The sequence below is a fragment of the Mandrillus leucophaeus genome, unplaced genomic scaffold (assembly GCF_000951045.1).
Source record: "Mandrillus leucophaeus isolate KB7577 unplaced genomic scaffold, Mleu.le_1.0 Scaffold52, whole genome shotgun sequence".
Classification (NCBI taxonomy): Eukaryota; Metazoa; Chordata; class Mammalia; order Primates; family Cercopithecidae; genus Mandrillus; species Mandrillus leucophaeus.
The window spans coordinates 1,857,162-1,884,071 of record NW_012105586.1 but is presented as its reverse complement, the minus strand read 5'-3'; the positions used below and the strand labels follow the sequence as shown (position 1 = coordinate 1,884,071).

The 26,910-nt window shown below is 41.5% G+C and overlaps 1 protein-coding gene across 2 annotated transcripts in view; it reads left to right on the top strand.

Annotated features, from left to right (window-relative positions):
* VPS13D (vacuolar protein sorting 13 homolog D (S. cerevisiae)) overlaps nucleotides 1-26,910 on the top strand; it is a 279,483-nt gene that overhangs the window by 176,284 nt on the left and 76,289 nt on the right. For both annotated transcript variants that reach the window (XM_011996567.1, XM_011996566.1), the window contains 2 exons: nucleotides 7,658-7,792; nucleotides 9,220-9,387. In XM_011996567.1, coding sequence (XP_011851957.1) covers nucleotides 7,658-7,792; nucleotides 9,220-9,387 — 303 coding nt within the window. The remainder of the gene's footprint in view (nucleotides 1-7,657; nucleotides 7,793-9,219; nucleotides 9,388-26,910) is intronic.

Here is a 26,910-nt window from a genome sequence, read left to right as displayed (position 1 = left end):
GGTATTTCTTCTTTCAACTCTATGAAGTTTCTGGAAGACTTCAGCAGTTTTCGTGTGGGGAGGTAGAAATAGACAGTTTCCTATTTTTATTAGGAGCTTATGAACACAGGATTGCCTTCTCCAAATTCCATTTTATAACAGGAAACTGTCTGCTGCTTGAGTAAATAAGCATCAACTTTGTATACTACTGTATTTGATTAGTCGTTTAGTTACTACAAGAATAAGCCCTGTTTGGCTCGTTCCCTCATCTCATCGACTTTGACTGACCAGATCAACCTGAAGGTGGCAGAATAATTCATACCATTGGGCTGTATCTCAGCTTTTTCAAATGTGGAGTCCCAAAAGCAGTAAATGACTCGGTAAGGATAACTTTTACTTAAGGGCCAGAATATTTCCTTGATTCAGACCAAGCACCTTAGTCATTTGGAAAGGTAATAGTGAAGAAAGGTAATGATGAAGGTTTTGACATTTCAGTAGAGGTTTCAAAGTCTTTGCTACTTTATGTGGTTCTTTAATATTTGGTTGCAAGGACGAAGTTGGGGTATAAAAGCTTTTTACCTTAAGCCTTTGTTTTGATCTCATTTTCTCTTCTCTGAGAATAAGGTAATGCTCAAAGTAGTATTGGCAAAACAGTGCTGAACTGATTGTCAGTACCCTGTTTTCCCAGCATGTTTATTTTATGACTCTAAGCAAAGTAGTTGAGCTTACTGAACCTCAGTTTCTCTGCCAGTGAAATAAGGAAAATAAGGTCTGCTCACGTACTTTATCATCACTCACCATAAGGGTGGGGTGAGGCATGGGTGAATGAACAGCAGAACGTTTTTCAGGAAAAATAGTATCCTCCATTCTGGCTTTCATGCTTTCTACCTAATAGGTAGTTGCTATTGTGAAAATGTACATATTCAAGTCTAAGATCAAATAGCTAGCCATATGACTTTAGGCCATCCACTTAACATTTCTTGTTTTGTTTATACCAAAGAGAGAGAGAGAGAGTTAGGTTGAATTAACTTGATGTTGGACTTTTTTGGGGGGTGGGGGAGACAGAGTCTCACTCTGTCACTCAGGCTGAAGTGCAGTGGCACGATCACAGCTCACTGCAGCCTCAACCTCCTGGGCTCAGGTGATCCTCTCACCTCAGCATCCCAGGTAGCTGGGACTATAGGTGCATGCCACCACGCCTGGCTAATTTTTGTATTTTTTGTGGGGACAGAGTTTTACCATGTTGCCCACGCTGGGCTCAAACTCCTGGGCTCGAGCTATCTGCCCACCTCAGCCTCCCAAAGTGCTGGGAAAACAGGCATGAGCCACTGGGCCCAGCTCAACTTGAGGTTGCTATTAATCTCTAAGATATTCTGAAATGACTTAGCAGGAGGTTATCAGTGACTCCCCGAGGCACCAAATCCAGTGACCTTTCTCTCTAGCCTTATCTTTGCAGCATCCTCTGCCATTTTGACATTGCTGACTTCCCTGTTGTTGACATCTGTCCTTTCTGGTTCTCCTCTTGCTCTGTTGCTTCTCTGCCTATTTCTGTTTTCCTTTCTTCTATATCTTCTTTTCCTGATCTGTATGTTAAGGGTCCAGATTTTTCTCTGTGAACTGCCTGGTTATGTCACTTGTCTATATTTCTGTCAGGCCTTTTATCTCTTCTAATTTTAGAAGCTCTTTCTAAAAGTATGTCTTTGATGAAAGTTGTAAGTATTTTTTCTTCAGCTTTTTGTCTTTTTACTTTGCTTTTTTGGGGGGGGTGTGTGTGTTTAATTATACAAGAGGTGTTTATTTTTATGTTGTCAGATGTATTAGTCTTTTGCTGTTTTGAATCTAATTTTTTTTTTAAACTCTGCATATTCAGAGAAACTTCTCTAGTAACAAACTGTGGAAATGATCCCTGAAAGTATAGTCTTGAATCTGAATTTTGAGTCACAAAAAAGTTTTCCCTCCTCTCTGGTTTTAAAAAATTTCACCCTTTCTTCCATTATATGATTTAATTTCAATTAAACATATTCTTGTTCCAAAATAATTTAAGGCAGTCTCAGAAGACACATGCAAAAAGATTAAAATATAAGTAAGAAAACAGAATAGAAATGTCATTAAGTTGCACATGAAATTTTAATATATAATAGATTTTAATTCAGTGGGGAGTATGTAGACTTTTCAATAATGCTATTAGACTCAATCACAATAGAAAAAATATAAAATTAGATTTATTCTTGACACTTTATATAAGGATAAATTCCAAGTGAATCAGAGATTTACTGGTAATATTAGCATGAAAAAGTGTTTTTATATTCAGTAAGGAAGAGTATTTGGCACGCCTTGTAAACACCTTGAAATGTCAATCATTTTAAATAAAGATATAATCAGAAAATAGACCCATATCCAGAGGTTGTTAACCAGCTTATAATAAGCAGACCCATGCCAGCTGAGAACTTCAAGAAAAGACAGATAGTGGGGGCGGGGATGGGGAGTGTCCATGTGAAGCCATTGGAAAGCTACCAAAACAGCCAGGACTTGAGAGTTCAAGATTTATGAGAGGAGAGAAACCCAGTAAGGTGAGCCCAACATTTATTTTGCTTTTATTCCTGAGACTTTTTCTGATTTGTAAGCAGTGTGGGGAGAAAGGTGAAGAAGCCAAGCAGAAAGCAGCTGCCAACAGGCAGAGAATGCAAGTAAAGCTTTTGGCAGTCTCGTGGGGCTAGCAAAGCAAAACTTAGACTTCATTGCTGCTAAGAGAGCTGGTAATGGAAGGGCTAATATCTTACAGAGAAGAGACAGGCAGACAACAAACCCCAATAATCTGAGGTACTTTCTTTATTGAGATATTTGCTGATTTCTAAGTGACACAGTCTTTTCAGCAGTTTTGTGGTACTAGGGAGATTAAAAGTGGAGGAATGGCATTGGTTTTCAATGAGACTGCTAAAGGACTACACCAGGCCTCATAAGGACTGAAATACACCAGAACTTAGATAAAGACTGAAACACAGCCTTGAGGAAACCCAAACCCTGGTTGATTTAGGCATTATGCTTCTTACTCTTAACTGCCTGCCAGAAGCTAAAAACTCATCCAAAGTCTCTGTAAGTTTTCATACAAAATGTTGCATTCAGTCACAAATTACCAGGCCAAGATGAGATGAGACCAAGAGAAAAAACAAACACTAGAAACAGAACCATAGATAAACTGGATGTTGGTATTTTTAGACAGAAAATTTAAAATAATTATGAACGTATCTAAGAAGTTTACCAGAAAACGGTAATTTTTTTTAAAAAAGTTATCAAATAATAAGGGAAAATTATAGATAAGCACTTATGAATATAGAGGAAAAAAATCTGAACAAAATATTAGTAAATCAAAAACAGAAATATGTAAGAAGGCTGATATAACCAAATTGGTTTTATTCGTGGAATGCACATTCAGTTTCACATTTGCAGATAAATTTGGTAATTTACCACGTCAACAAGATAAAATAGAATATGATTACTTAAAAATGCATAAAAGTCATTTGACAAACTTTAACATCCATCTACAATAAAAATTCAGCAAGCTAAAAATAGAAGATAACTGCTTTAATCTGTTTAGGTCTATCTATTAAAAAGCTACAACAAACATCATACTAATTGGTGATAGAGTAAAAGTTTTTTCTTGAGATAAAGGAAAGTTACCCATTATCACCACTTCTTTCACCGTTACACGGGAGTTCAGCCAGTGAAATAAGTCAAGGATGATCTTTTTGAAAAAGAAATAAAAGGTATAGGAGCTGGAAAGGAAAATGAAAACTTTGTTATTTGTAGAAAGCATGATCGTTTACTAGAAAATCTAAAAGTATTTTCAGATAAGTTATTAGAATAAGTAAATTTAGTAAGGCCACTAGAGACAGTATAGAAAACAGTTGTATTTCTACATGTCAGCAGTGATTACAGAGAAAAGAAAAATTCGGAGGATATTAAAAAAACAGTTCTGGGTGTGGTGGCTCACACCTGTAATCCCAGCACTTTGAGACGCCTAGGTGGGAGGATCACTTGAGCCCAGGAGTTCAGAACCAGCCTGGGCAACATAAGGAGACCCTGTCTCTACAAAAATGGAAGTTCGGGAGGGAGGGAGGGAGGGAGGGAAGGAGGGAGGGATTGAGAGAAGGGGGAGGAGGAGAGAGAGAGATGAGAGGGAAGAGGAGGGAGGGAGGGAGAGAAAGAAAACATTAAATACTGTATCATTAACTATTATTGTGTAACAGATGACTCCAAAATGTAGTGGTTTAAAACAACCACCATCTTATTTGTTTACAATTCTGTGGGTTAATAATTTGGGCTAGACCTAGCTGGGTGTTTCTTCTGCTGGTCTCACCTGTGGTTATTCATATGGCTGCAGTCACCTGGCAGTTAACCGAGACGTAATGGTATGAGATGACCTCAGTCCCATGTCCAGCGAATTGGTGCTGGCTGTCAGCAGAACCCCTTTCCACATGGTCTCCCATCTTAAAGGAAGCTACTCCCAGCTTCTTCACATGGTGGAAACATCAAACAGGCAGCACAGAAGCTCCAAGCTGTCTTGAGGCCTAGGCTCAAAGGTCACACATTATATCTCTCGCTTCCTATTGGCTGCAGCAAATCACAAGGCTAGTGAAGATTTGGGGGAGGGAACATAGACTTCACTGCTTGACAGAAGATGCAAAAGAGTATGTGGTCCTTTTAAATCTACCACAGGTATCTAAGAATAAATCCAACAAAAGACGTGTAAGACCTCTACACAGAAAACAATTAAACATTATTGTGAAAAGTTAAAGACCTACATAAATGAAGGGACATACCATGTCAATAAGTTGGAAGATTCAGTAAAGTTGTCATTGTTCCTCAAACTGATCTGTAGATTCAGTACAGTCCTGATGAAAATTCCAGCAGTTTTTTTGGAGGCAAATTGACAAGCTGATTCTGAAATTTCTCTGCAGTTGAAAAGTGCAAAGAGCAGCTAAGGTAATCCTGGAGAAAAAATACGAAGTTGGTGAGAGCTTATGCTGTTCGATTTCAGAAATTATTACAAGACTACAGTAATTAAGACAGTGTGGCATTAGTAGAAAGCAGCAGAGCAAAGTGAAACAGAAGAAATGAATCCAGAAATGGATGTGTAATACCATCACGTGACTTATGACAACGTTTATACCGTGCTGCGATAGTGAAACGAATGATCTTTTCAATAAATATTACTTAGTTCAATATTTATGAGGAAAAAATGAATCTTGGCCATGCCCTCCATACATAAATTCTAGGTAGAGTATAGATTTAAGTGTGAAGAGTAAAACAATAACACTTCTATAAGTAAACATGGGAATATCTTTATGACGTTGGAGGAGACAATAATTTCTTAACCAGGACACAGAAAGGTCCTACCATATAAGAAAAGATTGATAAGGTAGATTTCCTTAAAATTAAGACTGTCTGATCATTAAAAGACACCATTTAAAGAGTAATAAGACAAGTCACGGAATGGAATAAGATATTTGCAACACATCTGTTCAACAGAGGACTTGGTATACGGAATATATAAGAACTCCTACAAAGCAGTAAGAAATAAAAAACAGGAACTCACTTCAAAAATGAGCAAAAGACTTCAATAAGCACTTCAAAAAAGATATCCAAATGGCATATGCATATTAAAAGTTGCTTAATCTCACTTCTCAACAGAAAAAAGAGACTACACTGAGGTACTATTACACACCCATCAGTTTATCTGTAAAAACTATACTCAGATACCATTACACACCATTCAGATTTTCTGGGTTTTTTTGGTCATTGTTTATTTTAAGTGACAGGGTCAGCCACGGTAATCCCAGCACTTTGGGAGGCTGAGATGGGTGGATCAGTTGAGCAACAGAGCAAGACCCTGTCTCTTAAAAAAAAAAAAAAAAAAAAATAGCTGGGTGTGGTAGTATGCACCTGTAGGGGGAGGCTGAGGCAGGAGGATCACTTGAGCCCAGGAGGTTCAGGCTGCAGTGAGTCAAGATCCCGCCACTGTACTCCAGGCTGGGCAACAGAGACTCTGTTTTCTGTTTTTGAGAAGGAAAGAAAGAATGAGGCAGGGTCTTACTTTGTCACCCAGGCTAAGTACAGTGGCATGATCTCAGCTTAGTGTAGCCTTGACCTTCAAAGTCCAAGCGATCCTCCTCTCCCAGCCTCCTGAATGACTGAGACTGCAGGCGCATGCCACCATGCTCGGTTAATTTTTAAGCTTTTTGCAGAGCCAAGGTCTTACTTCATCACCCAGACTGGTCTTGAACGCCTGGCTGGCCTCAAGCGATCCTCCCACCTCAGCCTCCCAAAGTGCTGGGATTACAGGCATGAGCCACCACTCCTGGCCAGTATATCTTTTTTCTAAAAAAAGCTATCTATACCAGGTGTTGATGAGGGTGTAGAATAACAAGAGATCTTGTAGACTGCTGAATGGAGCATACACTGGTTTGACCACTTTGGAAAACTGTTTGGCAGAATGTATTAAGATTGTACATGTACATTCTTTATGACCCAGTTCCACTCCCAGGTATATGTCCAAGAAAAATGCATAAATGTGCCCCAAAAGACATATCTAGGCAGGGAACAGTGGCTCACACCTGTAATCACAGCACTTTGGGATGCCACAGCAGGTGGACTGCTTGAGCCTAGGTGTTCGAGATCAGCCTGGGCAACATGGTGAAAACCCTTCTCTACAAAAAATACAAAAATTAGCTGGGCATGGTAGTTTGCACCTGTAGCCTCACCTGCTAAGGAGGCTGAGGTGGGAGGATCGCATGAGCCCAGGAGGTCAAGGCTGCAGTGAACTGTGATTGTGCCGCTGCATTCCAGCCTGGGCAACAGAGCGAGACCCTGTTACCTAGTCTGCCATAGACATGTCTAACGTTGTTTATAGCAGCATTATTCATAATAGCAAAAAGTCTGAAACAACCCAACTTTTCAACTTTTCGTCAACAATGGTGATTAAATACATTGTTTTATTCGTGCAATGGAGTATTATATGGCAATGGACGTTAACAAACTACAGCTATATGCAACAATCTAGGAAACTCCCATATGTAATGTTGTCTATGAGAAGCCACCCACAACGAAGTGCATACTGATGATTCCATTTATATGCAGTTTAAAGCAGAAGAACTTACCTGTGGTGATAGATGTCATCACCGTGGTTGTCTTTGGGGCAGAAGGAGGGAGGAGGGAGTGGGATCATTGTCATGGTGGGTGGGCTGCTTCCAAGATGGCGATAACAGTCTGCTTTCTGATCTGGTGGTGGTCACATTATTGTGTTCACTTTGGGAAAAATCGTTTGGGTTTTGAACTATACATTTGATTAGTGTACTTCTCTGTGTGTGTGGTATACATCAGTCAGAAAGTAAAACACGACAAACACTCAGATACAAAACAGACCAAAAGGAATTTTGACACAAACTAATAGTGTTTATTTCTGTGTGATGTATGTGACTTGAGTGATACATGTCTGTCTATACATGTATTTTTCCCTAGTATTTTACTTTTATAGTTATAGGGAAAATCCTTAAACATCAAAACCTGACCCTCATTCGAAAGTTAACATGACTTGTAGCTTTAATGGAATCTAGAATTATAGTATCCCAGAAGGCCATCATATGACTTAAGTATGTCATTTCCTTTCTTCCCTAATTAGGCCCTAAAAAGCACCTTGGGATTTCCTTTGATACGGTTTGAAGATGCTGTGATTAATCTAGATCCATTCACTCGGGTACATCCCTATGAGACCAAGGAGTTCATCATCAATGATGTCCTCAAACATTTCCAGGAGGTAAGACGTGGAGAAGTACTCATTGGCTGGAGCATAAGCAGAATGTTTGTTTTAGTTGTTTGGGAATTTTGGTTACTAAGACATTACTATTGAGAACCCAGTTAAACATTTCAACTCTGTTATGTTACGGGTAGTTCACTTCCCAAGAAGCCCATATATGTCACGAAAATCCTGAGACAGTACATTTGACCTATGAGCTGTTAGTTTCATCCCTCAGAGCTACTCTGAGGGGTTTCTGCTAAATTAGTCACGACTCTTAATGGTTTAATTGATGCTTTAATAATAACAAAATAATGTTTCCCAGGCATGGGCCTTCTTTCAGCAACTACACTTATGTTTTTAGAGTCTGTGGGATCCTGCACTTGGGTTGAACTTGAAATTTTTTAAATCACATTGGACATTTTCCATTTTGTATTTATTATCCAGACTGCAAAGATCAAGAAGTAAAAGCAAGGCATATTCTTCGATGAATAGATAGGTCAAGATCATATCAAATTTAGTAGCTTTCAAAGTTAAAATATAGTTTATTCTCACTTCCTTTTTCTCCATTCCCCCTTTCCTTTTTTGATTTTCCTAATTGGTGATATTTCTACCTAACTAAGAAAAGTGATACAGCAGATATCACTGGAACCTGGGATCAGGCAATTGGAAGTATAGAAAGAGTGGAGGGGACCGGTCATGGTGGCTCACACCTGTAATCCTAGTACTTGGTGGGAGGCCAAGGCAGGAGGATCACTTGGGCTCAGGAGTTCAAGACCAGCCTAGGCAACATATTGAGACCCCGTCTCTACAAAATATAGAAAAAAAAAGATTAGCCGGTTGTAGAGGTGCTTGCCGGTAGTCCCAGCCACTCGGGAGGCTGAGGTAGGAGGACTGCTTGAGCCCAGGAGGTCAAGGCTGCAGTGAGCCATGGTGGTGCCACCTCACCTCAGCCTGTGTGACTGAGACCCTGCTTCAAAGAAAGAACAGTGGAGGTTGCTTGATAAGTCTGTCCATGCCTTCTTCCGGCCCCCCACCCACACCACAGCTTATGAGAGGAACTGCAAATCTACCTCTCTTCCTTCCTTTCCTTTTATAATTCTCCCTGCTGGTGATTACTTCTCTGTTTGTAGGCATGATGAAGAGGAGAGTGTGATGTGTATAGTAGCAAATACTCATAAGAATGCTTCCTGTTTCATAGCTATTTTTATTCTTCTAACTGGCTTTGAAGAGTATGTGTATTGGGATATGTGTACTGGGAGAAGCTTAGGTGGCGCTCCTGAAAGGACAGGAGATTATTTTGCAGTTCATGAAGATTAAAAGCTAATTACTGATAGTAATGAGAATGGAGGACAAAATAGATTTCTCACCTTTTCGCTTGGGACACTGGTATCTGCAAATGTAAGTAGATGCTGACTGGACTTTTCTCTTCCTATTCCATTTGCCAGGAACTCCTCAGCCAGGCAGCTCGAATCCTGGGATCAGTGGATTTTCTCGGCAATCCTATGGGGCTTTTGAATGATGTCTCTGAAGGGGTTACTGGACTGATAAAGTATGGAAATGTTGGGGGCCTCATCAGAAATGTTACACACGGAGTATCAAACTCTGCTGCCAAGGTAAGGAAATAGAAGTGAAATTCCATTATAATTAACCTCATGAGTCCCCTACAGTACTACAATTTCTTTTATAGTTAATAGGCTGTGAGAAGTTATATTCATGGCTTTTGCTTCATTGCCCACATGCCTTGCCTTTTCCTCACCGCCCATCACCTGCCACCAGGTGCACTGAGTCCACCTCTAAAATACCTCTTCCTCCTTCCTCTCCATTGCCACTGCCTTAGTCCAGGCATTGCGTATCTCTTACCTAGGTCACTGCAATAGCCCCTAACGCCCTGGACCTTTCATGATGACCCCTACACCTTTCATTGTGCCACCAGAATGAATTCACTGAATCATGCCATTCTCCTGCCTAAGATCTACCAGTTATTACCCACAGTTTACAGGGAAAGTCCAAACTGAAGTACAGCCTTCTGTAATGACACAACCTTTTAAGCCGCCTGAATCCAGCAGCAGACGGACAGTGATGTCATTCTCCGGTATCTTGCAGCTATTGACTGGTTTGTTCACTGACATCTTAATTTGTGGACATTTTCTTAGTTCACTCTGTATTTTCTGGCAGGAGCTGATTATATGCGAAGCTGGAAAAGGTGAAGCGAGTTGAAGGTAGTTGCTATTTGACATACAGGCCTCTAAAGAACTCTGCTTTTTTGCTCTTCCTTTCATCTCAACACACTTTTCTTGTTGAGACTGGCTTTTTCATGAATGAACTCATTTGGAGGAAACACCTGTGCTCTCTGCTTGTTTACTGTAGAGAGAGCATTTTTGTAGTGAGATCATAGGTGTACTTGTGCCATGGGCTGATAGGACATGAAAAGTAGCTTTACCAAAGAGATCTTTGTGGCACTGAATAGAAATTTATCTTGAAGAGCAGGTAAGAGAGTAGAGTTGAATGGCATTTCTATGTGGTACGGTATTCTTGTTAATAATGTGTGAAAGCTGAGAATTTATCCTTTTTTTCCCAAACTATTTTCTAGGGATGATAGATTGGTCAGATCAGTTCTGTAGGATTATCGAACTAGACCAAAGTGTACTGTTTGGTTTGTGGTTCAAAATAAGCCGCAGTCTTTTCTTTCTTTCTTTCTTTCTTTTTTTTTTCTTTCTTTTTCCAGACAGAGTCTCGGTCTGTCGTCCAGGCTGGAGTGCAATGGTGCAATCTCTGCTCACTACAACCTCTGCCTCCTGAGTTCAAGCAATTCTCCTGCCTCAGTCTCCCAAGTAGCTGGGATTACAGGCGCCCGCCACCACACCCAGTTGATTTTTTGTATTTTTTAGTAGAGATGGTGTTTTACCGTTTGACCAGGATGGTCTCGAACTCCTGATCTCAAGTGATCCACCGACCTCGGCCTCCCAAAGTGCTGGAATTACAGGCGTGAACCACCATGCCTGGACGGCAACCGTCTTTTAGAGAGACTTTCCCACTCATGGTTTGAAAGCAGTGAGATTCAGGTTCAAAGTCTGAACTAGTGTGTACTTTTCTGCCTTGAATCCTTTCTCACACTCCTGTGGCCCCTTACCCCTCACGCATCATAAACCCTCATAGTGGTAACACAGATTCCTCACTCTTCTTGCTTTAGCTCTTGGACTTGATATAAATGAATGAATTTAAATATTTAGTTGTAAATGCCCAGTTAACATATTTTATTAAATTTTATTAACTTTATTGAATTCTAATTGACATAAGAAAGTCTTCTTGGTTTTATAATTTGTTTGTTTTTGTACCTGGGCTTTACCATAATTTAAAAAATGAAGATGCTTATGGTTTAACAATAGGACTTCCTCACTGTGGAATAGAAATGCACCTACTTTACAGGTTTATTGTGAGAACAGAATAAGGTATGACGTTACAAAAATTTTGAAAAATACAGAATGAAGAAGATAAATAGGTCATTACTTTGACTGTAATATTTGCATTGAGACTTGAGCCGCAGGAAGCCATTAGTGCTCTTGAAATGAAATCTATTATGAACTACAGAGAAGGAGGGTTGGTGCACTGACAGTAGGAGAGTCAAACCCCATCAGGACCAGTCTGACTCTTAGGAACCTCCATAGTTCACTGGGTTAAGAATGAAGAAGCTGTTCACGTGCCTGTGACATCTCAACAGGAGAGACCTCCTAGGAGTTTCTCCAGAGTCTGCTGGCAACATCCTAGTGAAAGGATTGGCCGTTTCTTTATTCTCCTTGGTTTGTGGAAGTCTCATTTGTTTCCTGATTTTTCTGTTTTCCCTGAGAAACTGTTTTTGAAGCTTGAGGGTCAGCATGAGATTATAACTTAGGCAGAAAGAAAGGGCAGTGTCCTCCCTACCCGCGTCCTCACTCTGGATCTATATGAAGGCCTGGGGGAAGTGGCAATACATTTTATTGGATATCATGCTTTATATGTTGCTGGATTGATATAAGGGTGTTGCTTTCCAGGGAACGAGTCCTCTTGAATGGGAACCTCCCTTCCCATAGGGTTGGGCTCCTTCGTATACTTGTCTTGCCTTTCATAAGCTACTAGTATGGGAGCCACGGGCTGCACCTGAGGGGATTGCTATATAATTTACAGGCATACATTGTGTATTAGTCCATTCTTGCACTGCTCTAAAGAAACATCTGAAACTGGGTAATTTATAAGAAAAGAAGTTGAATTGACTCATGTTTGTGCAGGCTGTACAGGAGGCATGATGCCAGCATCTGCTTCTGGTGAGGTCTCAGGAAGCGTCCAATCATGGTGGAAGGTGAAGCAGGAGCAGGTGTCTCATGGCAGGAGTGGGAGCAAGGGAGAGAAGGGGGAGGTGCTACATACTTTTAAACAACCAGATCTCATGAGAACTCGCTCACTATCATGAACACCAAGGGGATGGTACTAATCCATTCATAAGAAATCCGCCTTTGTAATCCAGATACCTTCCACCAGGTCCCAGCACCAACACTGGGGATTATAATTCAGCACGAGATTTGAGTGACAAACACCATATTGTATCGCGTTGCTTAACATCAGGGATACATTTTGAGAATCATTTCACTGGGTGATTTCATCGTTGTGCGAACATCATAGAGTATACTTACAGAAACCTAGGTGGAATACAGCCTATTCCACACCTTGGCTATCTGGATAGCCTATTGCTCCTAGGCTACAGAACTGTACAGCATGTTAAAGATAACTAAACCTAGAAAAGGCACAGTAAAAGATAATGGTATTATCTTATGGGTGGATCGTCATATATGCTGTCCTTAGTTGACCAAAATGTTATTTGGCACATGACTGTGTTTTGATACCAGCAATCTTAGGTGTGTTTACAGAGAAGTAAAAACTAGTTATATCTCTTAAGATGAGAAAGCACATAAACACAAAATTACCACTTCTCATAGGAAATGGTAGCTCTAAATGGGTCTATCAGTTGAATACCCATTCAGGTCATCTATGATTCTGCACATATGTGGTTGGACTAAAGATACGCATTTTCTTAAAAGTTGTTTTAGGGGAATGTTTTGTTTGTTTTTCTGTGTACACCAGAGGAGTTTGAGGAATTACAAATGACCACAACAATCAACTGTTGGCCTGTGGCGATTATTCCTTTAAAGAGTGCCTGAGTTCCAGTGGTTAAAAAAGGGCCAGAGGGGACAGAACGACACCTCACTGAGCCCCTGCCAGTGCACTGCACTTCACTGCAAAGACCAGAGGGCTTTAGCCTGGTTGAATGGGCTTTGAGTGTGTGGAGAAGCTCATAAACCTCTTAAATTAATTGTAAATACTGTATAAGGGTGCATTTTTCTGGGGTGAGGGTCCACCATTTCTTTTGTATCCTCAGGGAGAGATTCACGCCTCCAAAGATTGTAAGCCATTATTGTAGACATAGGCTTGTACCCTGAGGGGAGCATGGGGCTGGTAGTCAGAATACCAGTACTTTCATTGCATTTCTACCTTTAAATAATCTTTTCCTCTGTTAAGAGATTTGTTTTTAACATGTATGAAAAGATGATGGTAACTTCCTACCTCACACTGGCCTGAGGAGCAAAAGAGATGAAGTATATGAAACCCAGGGAGGAGTTAAAAGGGAATTCATTCTATCACATAAGAAGATAGTAGACCTGTAGGTTGTAGTCATCTATGGATAGATGCACAAATTTTAAATTTCAGGTCTATAAGGTATCCACTTGTGGAATTTATTTCTTTTTTTCTCGCCCCAGAGCATTCCTACAAAAGGAATATCTCATTTCATCTTTGTTGTTTAATTTATTTAATATTGGCCTCAAGGAAATATAAGTAGGAAATAACCTATGCCCTTTTATCTCAGTTATTTCTCTTTGCCTATCTTTCTCATCTCCCAACCCTAGAAATCAGCATATGGATTCAAATCTAAGATTTAAGGCTTAGCCACCAAATTGTGAACATCTAACCCATGACTCCCCTGCCTGGGTCTTGGCAAGATGACTCTAGCCCTAAGTGGAACTTCAAAGATCTGATCTCATTCCTGAGGCCATGGCAAGGCAATCGCTTCTGGAAGGACTTCTCTGAATGTGATTTATTTAAGAAAATGACAGCATTTCATATTCCAAACCCGTATCAGAGGAGAAAGTTTCTTTCTGCTGCATGAGTTGCAAGAAGTATACTTTCTTCTAGTTGTGTGTCATGTGAATATCTACAAGACACTCTAACGTCTTTTAAAGGCAGAGAACTGGGAAGGCCCCCTATTGATTAAATTTCCTCTCTTATAGACTCTAGCTTCATTTGTACCTTCATTCTTGTGTGATATTTTCACATACATAGCTATCCTCAAAAAAATAAATAAAGTACTTTTTAAACTAATAATATCTCAGATATTAACAATACCGCAAATGATTCCACTGTCTTTTATGCCCCTGTAGAAACTGTGTTTGCTCTGCACAGCTATTATCTGGTCTTCCTAAGGGAAGAAAGCCGACAGCATACTTAATTTCTTCCAGCAAAGGAGAGAAGCACTTTCAGTCATCACTAACGAACCCTCTGTTCATTCTGTTCTACTTTCCATCCCCCTTTTTTTGAGACAGCGTCTCACTCTATCTTCCAGGCTGGAGTGCAGTGGTGCAATCTCGGCTCACTGCACTCTCTGCCCTCTTGGGTAGCAAGTGATCCTCGCACCTCAGCCTCCAGAGTAGCTGAGATTACAAGCGTGTGCCACCACGCCCAACTAATTTGTGTTTTTAGTAGAGATGGAGTTTCACTATGTTGGCCAGGCTGGTCTTGAACTCCTGACCTCAAGTGATCTGCCCTCTTTGACCCCCCAAAGTGCTGAGATTACACACGTGAGCCACTGTGCCCAGCCTCATTCCTCTCATTATGTCTTTATCAAGTCAATATAGGATGCTTTTGATGCTGGGTACCTTTTTGATCCCATGTTTGTTTTGATTCTGTGTTTATGAATACAAATATTTTTGTAATTTGTCATGTTCTTAACTGAAATTATTTTCATAGTGGTTATTTGCTGTTCATGTAAATTAGAATTCATTGTTCATTGTTTGCTACATGTTAATTTTACTGATAACTTTTGTAGTTGTATGGTAGTTTTCTATTTTTCTCTTTTGCTTTGTGGTGTTTACTTCTGCCAGGCCCAAATTTCCCAGCTCACATTCTGCAGATCAAATTTTTGTCAAGGAGATGTGAGTTTTCTGCCAGTTTTTAGTTAATGCATTTTATTCTATGTTGTTTTAGCCATTGTTTCATTGTCTTAAATCAGTTTTGTTTTTTATGAATTTGACAAAGATCTAATTTTTGAGATGATTTCTTGGCGCAAACAGCTTTAGTAGGAAAAGGTGTAGGAACAGGGTTGAAACCCTGTACTTCATTGTGGAATACATACTAATGTACAGACATTTGTGGAGCACCTTCTGTTGGTTAGGCTTGGTGAGAGACCCTTCGTATACATTGTCTTGTATGTGTTAAGCTCTGTTCTGCCAGTCAGGAAACTGGGAGTTAGAGAAGTTAAGTCTTCAAGGTCACACAGCGAGAGGTGACAGGAGTGGATCTGAATCCAAGTCCAGCTAATTTTGAAGGTCTTTTTTTTTTCTTACAGGATGTTTTTCCTTTGTGTTTGTAAGGCGTTCTTCTAGGCACTGCAGAGAATATGAAACATTAATGACTGCTGACTTCCCAGCAGAAGCCTCTTATTTGACATCACCGTATAACTGGTCAGGGCCACTATCATCGCATTCTTGGCACAAAGCAGGCCCTCGGGAAGTGCTGGTGCCCACCGTCATTCTGGTGTTAGGTTGTTTGTGGTTGTCACCATCTTTATAGGCAGTAAGAACCTTGGCAAGTGCAACCATGGTTTTACTCATGTGATACCATTTGATCATCAGAATTACCTGGTCAGTAGCTAGATGGGCATTTTTAGCCCCATTATGTAAATGAAGAAACTGAGGCCCAGAGAGGTCAGGTGACTTTCCCAAGATCAGCCGAGACCTGGCTCTTCTGTACTGGCATCTCAGTTCCCATTTTTAATTAGACTTTTGAGATATCACTTAACTACAAGATTTATTCTAGACATGCCTCTATATGTTAAATAAACCAAAAAATAAAAAGCAAACCAAACAAAAATCTCTACCTAGTCTCACAATGATCTTTGATAACTTTTAGGAAAACTGTTTGAAGATAAATATAAGCAAGTTGAGACTGAGAAAACGAGAAATTCAGACTGTTCAGATAGTCCAGTAGAAAATCTAGCTAGGGGCCGGGCGCAGTGGCTCATGCCTGTAATCCTAGCACTTTGGGAGGCCGAGGCAGGCGGATCACGAGGTCAGGAGATCGAGACCATCCTGGCTAACTCGGTGAAACCCCGTCTCTACTAAAAATACAAAAAAATTAGCTGGGCGTGGTGGCGGGCGCCTGTAATCCCAGCTACTCAGGAGGCTGAGGCAGGAGAATAGCGTGAACCCAGGAGGCGGAGCTTGCAGTGAGCAGAGCAAGACTCCGCCTCAAAAAAAAAAAAAAAAGAAAATCTAGCTAGGACTTTAACATTTTGTTCCATTTCTTTGGTTTCTATTTGGGACAGCATTATGGAGGAGCTACTTCTCTTCGAAGCGAATCTTCCACCAGCCCTTTGTCCCAGGACACCAGATTTGGTGCCTAGCCATGATCCAGTGGAAACTGACTTTCCTGTCCCTGCACAGAGACTGTCAGCCAGCCCCTGCCATCAGCCAGCCTTCCATCATATATCCTGTGACCTTGTTAGGGGGAGAGAGGTCCATCTGCCTTTTGTTTAAGAAACAGCATTTTTTGTTGTTGTTTACTTTGCAGTCACTATATTTATAAGGCTCAAACAAAACTAAGAGCAATGTTTATTCAAGGTGAAAGTTTTATCTTTGCACAAAAGAATGCGCTGAGTGAGTCCCTGCATGGATTCTGAAGGCGAAAAGGCAATTTATGACTTGTGTCTGTTTTTGTCATTATGTATGACTGTTCCATTTTATAGTTGAGCTGATTATCCCCATAATAGCTTTTCCATGTACCTATAAGCAAGTAATAGGTGAATGCCTTCTCATAAGCAATGGGGTTTTAGTGTATTTAAGTTGGCACAAAACTTGAGGGTAAATGAAATTCACTTCAGACAGTGATCTTTCCCTTAGAGAATGTAGGGCTTTCTATTTTCAAGAAGACTTTGATCCTAAATAAGTCTCCCGAGGGATTTCTTTTCCAGCCAAGAGGAGGTACCTTCAAGTTCTTGTATGTAGGGAAATGACTCAAATTTTTGGCATCAGAATTTTTGTTTTATTTTCCTCTGATAATCTTGAGTACTAAAATGATTCCCTTAGTCTGAGCTCTTTTTGGTTAGAAGCAAATTTTAGATGCTGAATGACCCACCCTAACTTGGGCAACTCTCAACCATCTTGGGGGATCAGACAAAAGTATATTTGTGGGGGCTGGGGTGGATTGGTGTCTTGAGAACCGCAAGTGACCAAAATTTATAGGCGGTTCCCATGTACCCCACTGAGCAGCCTCGCTCATGAAGGAGCCAGGTGAGCAGGGTTTAGCTTTTCCCCCTTTTCCACCCTGATCAGGCAGCTCAGTAGCCAGAAGTGACAGAGCAGGGATTGATGTCCTGTTTTTGAAACAGAAAGAAAAAGTTCAAAACTTCATTTCCTAGTGGTAGTTCAGTTAAGAACAAGCTTCTTCAGATTTCTTTTTTTTTTTTAGGCCTGAACATGTCATATTTTGAGAGGAATTCACTTGATCTTCCAAAACTGGAGCTTGTGTGGTGGAAAAGTATGTTCAGTTGCTAAGTTGAAAAGACAGAAAATATTTGTGTCCCCCAAAAGTGGTGGTTTTCTACCCTAGTATAAACATGGTTTATAAAAGAATCATATGTTCAAGCTTTCTTAGGTTGGCTGGTGACCCTCAGCATTGTGGTTATGCATCCCTTTTCTATAATTCAGCATTCTTCATATCAGTCTTTGGCCTTTCTTGAAAAATTGTGACAAACTTTAAGTGATATAAAATTTTCAAGACACTCACTCTGTTTGGAAGGTTCTATTTTTTAAAAAAAGTTCTTTCTCTCATAATTGTTCTTTCTAAAAGCTATCTCCATCTTGAAGAAAAGCTAAATCAAAGTTTATTCTTAGGAGAAAGAAGGAATGTCTTGGTCAATATCACACTTAAAAATCAGAAAGCAGGCCGGGCGTGGTGACTGACACCTGCAATCCCAGCACTTTGGAAGGCCGAGGCAGGTGGATCACCTGAGGTCAGGAATTTGAGACCAGCATGGCCAACATGGTGAAACCCCACCTCTACTATAAATACAAAAATAAGCTGGGCACACATGCCTGTAATCACAGCTATTCAGGAAGCTGAAACAGGAGAATCGCTTGAACTCAGGAGGCAGAGGTTGCAGTGAGCTGAGATTGTGCCACTGCACTCCAGCCTGGGCGACAGAACAGCGCCGTTTCTGTCTCAAAAAAAAAAAAAAAAAAAAATCAGCAATATAAAGAGTATAGCCATCATTTATTAACTCCTGCATGTCAACTATGGGCCTAGGATCTTTCCCTATGCTCTCTCATGTAACTTTCACATATACCCAATAGGAAGGAAAGAAAGGAGGAAGAGAGGGAGGGAGGGAAGGAGGGAGGATTAAGCCCATTTTACAGATGAGAAAAATTAGACTCAGACTTGTCAGGAACCTTGATTGAAATTTAATAATGACTCACTATTGGAGCTAGAAGTCTTCGAAAAAAATTAATTTGGGTGGCAGCCTCTATTTTTCCTCCATACAATGCAACTTCTCAGGTATAATCTTTTACCAAACTCTAAACATTGTAGAACCAAAACCACAAGCGGTTGGAAACAACATTACTTAAAAGTAAAACTCAAGCAGTCTTCCATTCGTTCCCAACTTTAACACCTCTGTGTTGGGCCTTGGACTTTTCCAACTGTGATTTCTCAGCTTTCCGAATTAGTCTTTCCTATCTGGAAATCTCTAATCGAGTGTAAAAGGGTTGAAATGGGAGAAGAGGATTGGGAGATTTTTCTTCATTCAAATAGAAAATGTATGACTCAAAAGCATTTGAGTAAGCTGATGCAGATGATGTTCCTGATCCAAGATTTATTCAAATTTAAATCATGTGGGATGTGCAGTCCCCAGGCCTCCCCTCCTGCCTGGCCCAGGAAGCAGAGCAGAGCTTTGGACCACTTTGGTATGAGCTGATAGTGATCTTCAGATCACTTTCCTGATGACTGCCTTCCTCTAAATGCTGTGTGTTAAGTTGCAATTTCTTTAAGCCGTTTCCTGAACTTCACTCTTTTAAGCATTTCTGAATAACTAGGATATCATTTTAAGATAAGAGTATTTAATTTTCAGGGCAGAGTACCCAGAATTAGGGAGAGTTGTGCATTCCCACTATCAATTCCAGGGATAAAATAAACTCATTGTCCCCAATAGTCCTTTTCTTTCCTTACCCTTTTCCCCTTAGTCTCTCCTGTAGCTTTTCAAATTGTGTAGATTTTTCGTCTCTCAGTTCTGCTAACAGATTGGCTTTCAGATGCTTAGTGATACCATTGCTTGAATTAAGAAGCCAGAGGGAGAATGTTGGGGATAGTGTCTTATTCCTGAGAGTTTTAAATTTAGTTCTGCAGCCAGGCGCGGTGGCTCACGCCTGTAATCCCAGCACCTTGGGAGGCTGAGGCGGGTGGATCATCTGAGATCATGTCAACCTGGCTGACATGGTGAAACCCCGTCTCTATTAAAAATAAAAAAATTAGGGTGTGGTGGTAGGCGCCTATAATCCCAGCTACGCGGGAGGCTGAGGCAGGAGAATCGCTTGAACCTGGGAGGCGGAGGTTGCAGTGAGCCGAGTTGCGCCGTTGCACTCCAGCCTAGGCGACAAGAGTGAGACTTTGTCTCAAAAAAAAAAAAATAAATAAATTTAGTTCTGTTGAACTGAACTATGGTTTGCTTCTTGGAGGAATGGAACAGTATGATTAACTTACTAGAGTTTCATCATTCCTTATTGAAAGAATAATAATACCACTTTATATTTGTCCTGATTTTTAGTTGTTGGTAAGCATTCACATATCTTTGATCCTTTCTATAAGCCTAAAACGAGATAAATGGTATTATTATTGTCATTATTATTCTTACCACTCCTGTTACCATTTTATAGATGAAGAAACGGAGGCCCAGTGGAAGTAAATGACTTTGCTCAGGATGGCCAGACAAAAAGTGGTGGAGCTTTTGCGCTTCTTCCTGGCTCTCCTGACTCCTGGAACGCCGCTGAACAGCGCAGTCAGCCCTCCGTATCTGTGGGTTCTGTATTCATGAATTTAACCAACCACAGATCCAAAGCAAAAAAAAGGGTAGTTGTGTCTGTACTGAACATGTACTATTTTCTTCCTTGTCATTATTCCCTAAAGCATACAGAATAACAGCTATTTACATAGCATTTACATGGTAAAGTAATGCATTGTAAGTAATCTAGTGATGATTTATATACAGGATGACGTGTGTAGGTTGTGTACAAATACCACACTATCTTCTATCAAGGACTTCAGCATCTGTGGATGGATGGTGTCCTCTGCATGTCCAGGAACCAATCCCCCATGGATACTGAGGGACAGCCATACTTCTTAACCTCATACTACAGGTTAAGATTCACAACATTGTCTCCATATTATAGTTGGGTTTTCCATTGCCAGTGTTGTCTGTGAGCCTTGTTAGCCTGTCCTTCCCTGCAGAATGAATTTCAGAGAACAGAGGTAGAGAAAAATGTGTCTTTCCCTCTTAGAGGCTTGTTGCACTGTTCATTAACCGTGCTGCTATTTGTATGAGGTATTTCAGAGTCATATAGCTGAGAGGTCACAAAGAAACAATATATGCCAAGAATAATTCTTGTAGCAGAGTTTTTGTGAGGTGGAGGATGGTAGGGAGAAAAATGTAAGTTTATGTCAGGACATTAAGTAATTTCTGCAGTGTTGGGGATGAGGGAGAATCCCCCCTAAGAGGAAAAGGAAGATACTTCTAGAAGCGGGTGAGAGTCTGGCTTTTCCTTGGCTTTCCTCATAGCCACATGATGGCGTGTCCGGCCTGACTTGGAAGGGAGGCCTCAGCATGTCCTGAAGTAGCGATGTGGGGGCACAGTTGGTCCCTGGATACAAGCACAGGCATATCACAGTCACCTCCAGCAGGCAAGGGGGAATTACAGCTTCGCTTTTTCTTTTCTATTACACACCAATGGAGAAGCCCTCCAGTGCCATTCGTGAGAACAAGGAAATTTTCTAGTTAGGTACATAAGGATGCTCAAAAACTAGGAGCCACATTGGGGAAGTCAGGTTTATTTTATTTTATTTTATTTTATTTTTATTTTTTAGTTTTGAAGAGCTGAATTTTGTTTGTTTTTTAATTATTGTACTTTAAGTTCTAGGGTGCATATGCACAATGTGCAGGTTTGTTACATGTGCCATGTTGGTGTGCTGCACCCATTAACTCATTTACTTTAGGTATATCTCCTAATGCTATCCCTCCTCCCTCCCCCCTCCCCATGACAGGCCCCAGTGTGTGATGTTCCCCATCCTGTGTCCAAGTGTTCTCATTGTTCAGTTCCCACCTATGAGTGAGAACATGTGGTGTTTGGTTTTCTGTCCTTGTGACAGTTTGCTCAGGATGATGGTGGGGACGTCAGGTATAAAGTGTGCAGAGAACGTGACAGAGAGTGGACCGTGCGGCCATTTCTCCAGTCACGCTCGTGCTGTCCTCCCCTTGCGCTTGTACTCAGTCTTGCCTCTGATTGGGGTGCCCTTCTCCATTTCTGGCCAGAGGCTCCAGGTCTGGAAGGCCCAGCCCACATGCCATGTTAAGAACATGATTTCTCCCCACCGTGAGTTCCCGTGGCCCCGTGTGCTTCCATGACGGCAGGCACCAGATTTTCCCTTGAATTGTAACCATTTGTGCACACGTCTCTGATACCCGTCAACATTTCTCACATCACCAATTAGGTGCTGGGCGCTGTGAAAGAATGTTAGAAAGGAAGACTTAGAAAATGTTTTCTTCTTTTTGTGAGGATGTGGAACAGGTAAGGCAGAGAAGGAGTAAGTAATGATAATCGAGAGGAAATAAGTATTGCAGTGGAGTCTGTGCAAACTGCACAGTTCCATGAGAGAAGTGCTGTGGGGCAAGGGGTAAGAACACTTGATTCTGTTCCTCAAGGATGAGATTGGCTGGAGACAAAAGATAGAATGCAGCGATCTGTATGTATTTGCATCCCAGAGTAGACCTTTAAAGCCTGTGGAGAGGGGCCAGGATTTTATCTGACAACCTTTTTTTTTTTTTTTTTTTTGCCAGTTTCCCCTTTAGCCGTAAATGGTTACTGTAAGGAAAATTAAAGTGATCCAGGTTGTATCCATGTGGGTTGTCTTTTATCTGGCATAGCATTTTTCACATGGTATACATTCAATCAATGTGTTATTGTCTAGCTATTTTCTGTTTTGTTTTTTTTTTTAATGGAAATAAGCCTTTTTTTTTTTTTTTTTTGAGATGGAGTTTTGCTCTTGTTGCCCAGGCTGGAGTGCAGTGGTGTGATCTCGGCTCACTGCAACCTCTGCCTCCTAGGTTCAAGCGATTCTCCCGAGTAACTGGGATTACAGGCACCCGCCACCAGGCCCAGCTAATTTTTGCAGTTTTAGTAGAGATGGGGTTTCGCCATGTTGGCCAGGCTTGTCTCGAACTCCTGACCTCAGCTGATCCACCCACCTTGGCCTCCCAAAGTGCTGGGGTTACAGGCGTGAGCCACTGCACCCGGCCCAAACAAAACAAGTTTGCCCCCAAACATATCTGTAAGCTGGTGAATAGCCAAACTCATACTATGGCAATATAGACAGGAAAAGGACATTGACTTTTAGAATCCTATTTCTTCTCCTCCTTCCCCATGCCTTAGGTCTATCACAGCACTGGGGCACAGCAAGCACTTAGCAGATACTGACCTGGCTCTGATGAGGCCAGGTGTGCACTATTGATTGGACCCAGGTTTGGCTTAAGGTAGCAGGAAACTGGTTTAGAGGAAGGAGAGGAAAACCTAGTCCCTCTTAGTCTAATGAATTAAAAGAATATTTATGGGAAATATTTGTTTGCTTTATTCGAGGAAAATGTTTTAAGTAAACATTTCCTGCAAGGTATTGAATTTATATAATAAAACACTGGTTTAGAAACCTTAATTGTTTTCACTGAAATGAAAATTAAGCAGAACATGCTTCCAAAAACAGCCCCTTGTCTCAGTTTTGTTGCCATTGTAATGTTCAAAGCAGGATATTGTGGCCATTGAGGTAATTTTCTCTTTATTGGTAACTTGGAAATGAGCAAGGATCATGCCAAAGTTAGTTATAAAAGAAGAGGCACTAATGGCTTCTTGTAGTTTTATAGCAATTCCACCTTTGTAGCATCCTCCTGTTACTATTTCATCTTCACAAACTTATGCATTAAAGAGTCAGGTTTATCCCCATTTGACAGATGAAGAAATTGAGTCACAGTGAAGGTAATTAACTTCTGGAGGGTCAAACAGGAAGTTTGTGGAAGAGGACCAGGCTCTTTACAGCCCCAGGCTGTTTTCCAAAGACCACACTGCTGCTCTAGAAAGCACTCTTTCCTCCCTCAGGAATTAAAGCACTTTCATGTCTGTGAGATAATTTAACCTTGCAGCATCCCAATGGGGCCAGCAGGTTAGGTGTGATTATCACTTCCCTTCCAGTGATGGGAAATTAAGTCATACAGGTTAAATGGTTTTGCGGAGACTGTACAGTCAGTGTTGGAACCAGGGGATGGTGCCCAGGCTTCACAAACTCTGAGCCCACTCTTTTCCTACTACACTAAGCCTTCTCAGAGGAGAGTCAGAAGAGCTTCTGGCGCCGTGAAGACAGCCGTGAAACACCTTGCTTCCAAGAGGGCCTTGCTTTCCTAGCCCCCATGCCAGATCGTGTGAATGCTTGGTTCTGCAGTCTCAGTGGGCCATGCAAATCTCCAGTCCTACAATCGCTAAGAAACAAAGCAAAAGGGGGCAAAGCCAGATAGATTTCACCAGCCTGTTTGGATTGTGTGTCCAATAGAATCAGCAAGTGAAAGCTGTAGGATTGCTACAAAGGAGTTGCTTAGAAATCAGTTAATGTGACAAACTGAAGTGCCTCGACGAATAAATTATATGGAGAGATAAAAGTTCTTAGGACTAAACACAGGAAGAATTTGCCACTTGTTTCTCTGTAAAAGGTAAAAACATAATAGTGAACTGTGTGTAACTTATGTTAAAAATTTGAATTTGGTGAGAAACCTAGTTTTCATCATATTTCATATGATAATTTAAACTCTCTAACTCCTGCCTTTCTATTTAACCCCATCTTGTATTCTTCCTAAGAGATGTATCAACACTAAACTTTTCTTAGTTATTCCAGCTGAATATGACAAAGCTACATTAGCTTTTCCCAGATGCGGACTCTTAACACAATCGCTGATATTCAGTAGAAACTCTTTGGATAGTGGATTTGGGAAAGAACATTAAGGTCAGCCTTTAGCCCTCTCAGATTATAGGTAGAGAAACTGAGACCCTGTAAGGTTCTCACAGCTAATTAGTCACAGGGCCAGCCGTCAAACCCAAGCTTTCTGGCTACAGATCTAGTATGATTGTCGAGACGGGGCCAGCAGCTTGTGGGCACCTGCTTGGTAGGAGTGAGGGGGAGAAAAGCGTAAGCCTTACCTAGTGTATATTTTCTCAGCATTCTTTATTTTTTTATCCATTTGTGTGTCTGTCTCCCATACTATACTGAGTTCCATGAGCACAAGGGACTAAGTCATACTGTCTTGGTATCTTTAACCCTGAGCACTTAGCCTGCTATCTAGAAAGCCCTCAAGGGTTTGTTGCACTGAACCAGTCTGTTCTGTGTCAAGGTCAGCTTACCAGAAGGGGTTGCGGGGAGTATAGCTCCTTAAAGCACCTTCTGTTACTAGTCCTTCAGCAGAATCTTACCCAGTGAGTAAACGCATGCAAAACTTGTGCATCTCCCCAGAAAACAGAACAAGACCTGCCCCCATGAAAAGAAATAGGGAATCCCTTTAGAATTAGATCTAGTAGGCAGTGGTGAGATGTAGTAGAGATGAAACTTCAATAGACACATAGTCTTTGGGTGATGCCAAAATTAATCTACGTTTGTTGGTTAAAATGAATTTTAAAATTTTTCTAAATGTTCATATGTTTTTTTCTGTATGTTATTAGAATTGTCATCGGGTTCCTTCTAAAGGCTATGTGAAACAAAAGAGCAAGCCGGGTGTGGTGGCTCATGCCTGTAATCCCAGTACTTTGAGAGGCTGAGGTGGGCGGATCACCTGAGGTCGGGAGTTCCAGACTAGCCTGACCAACATGGAGAAACCCCGTCTCTACTAAAAATAAAAAATTAGCTGGGCATGGTGGCACATGCCTGTAATTCCAGCTACTTGGAAGGCTGAGGCAGGAGAATCGCTTGAACCTGGGGAGGCAGAGGTTGTGGTGAGCCTAGATTGTGCCATTGCACTCCAACCTGGGCAACAAGAGCAAAACTCTGTCTAAAAAAAAAAAAAGAAAGAAAGAAAAGAGCGAAAACATCTTTAGTACTGGTTCTTGCCCTAGGACAGAAGTGGCTGTTTGGCGTTCCTCTCAGTGGACACTGAAAATGTGGATGTGTCCAGTTGCCTGCTGTCCAGCAACCCTGGAAGAACTTGTGATGACTTTGTCTTAATTATGAGAACACTTTGATCTGAACCCCTTTCCTTTTCTGAATCCTTTTTTTTTTTTTAAAGACAGTCTCACTGGCTAAAGTGCAATGGCACCATCTTGTCTGTCTGCAAGCTCCGCTTTCTGTGGTCAGGCAGTCCTCCCATGTCGGCCTCTTGAGTAGCTGGTACTACAGGTGCACACCACCATACCTGGCTACATTTTTTTTTTTTCTAGTAGAGATGGGGGGTTTTCACTATGTTGCGAGGCTGGTCTCAAACTCCTGGACTGAAGTGATTTTCCTGCCTCAGCCTCCCAAAGTGCTGGGATTATAGGCATGAGCCACTGTGTCTGGCATCTGAGTCCTCCTTCTAAAAGGAACTCACTGCACAGCATCTGGCTGCTGCCAACAAAATGACTGCCCCACCAGCCCCACAGGTGATGAAAGTTTGCAATGGCCTTCACAGGGTAGTGCCTTGGTACCTTTTCTCTCCTGGTAACTTAGAATGGAAGCCCCACGGGGGCCCACGCATGTCTGCGAGGGTGCATAGGCACGTGGCAGAATGAGCCGGGGGGCACCCTCTTGTTCTGGTGGTGCTGAGAGCCGGCCTGGCTGGGGGCTGTAATTGTCAGGCTGATTCCCGGCCACACTGTCCTCGCTGGAGTAGGTGCTCGAAAGCTTTGCTTTTTGCCTTTTTGCTTTAATCTGGAACACTTTAAAAAAAAAAAAAAAAACAGTAGGCCAAATGGTGACTGAGTCCCAACGCTTCTTCAGGCCAGATGAAATCATGGTCCCTGCTGGCGCCGTTCCTCCATCTCACAACCCTCATTTGGGTTCAGACCCTCAGTCACACAGGGAGCCCCGCCACAGCTGAAGTGTTTTGTCAGAGCAAGATTGCAAAGAGTTAACACTTTTGCTTTTTCGGAAAGTTATCTGTGAAGAGTATTAGTTGTTTAATAAAGCGTGCCTGCCCTCCCGATGAACCCGCCAGTGACTCTGCAGCTGGGGTCATTCCAAGTTCACGCAGTGGACTTTTGACTGCCTTCTGTGTCTGTGAAAACAGTCGGCAGCTCCTGCGGGGATCATTCATTCAGGCCTGTAACACAAAACTATTGCCAGTGGGCACCTGCTGGGGCAGCTTCCCAGGAGGGCTGGGAGGAAGATACCAAACTCATCAGGCATCTGTGGAGATAAGAGCGGCAGGGGATCCGCTGGGATCCTGCTAATCAGGCCTGCACTTAGACCCCACTGCCTGGCCAACAGGCTGGTGTCAGAATGTATTAGGCAGCCCTGGTCAGGATAGGATGTGAGCTAATTAAAGGCCTTTTACGAAGAGGAGGAGGTGGGTG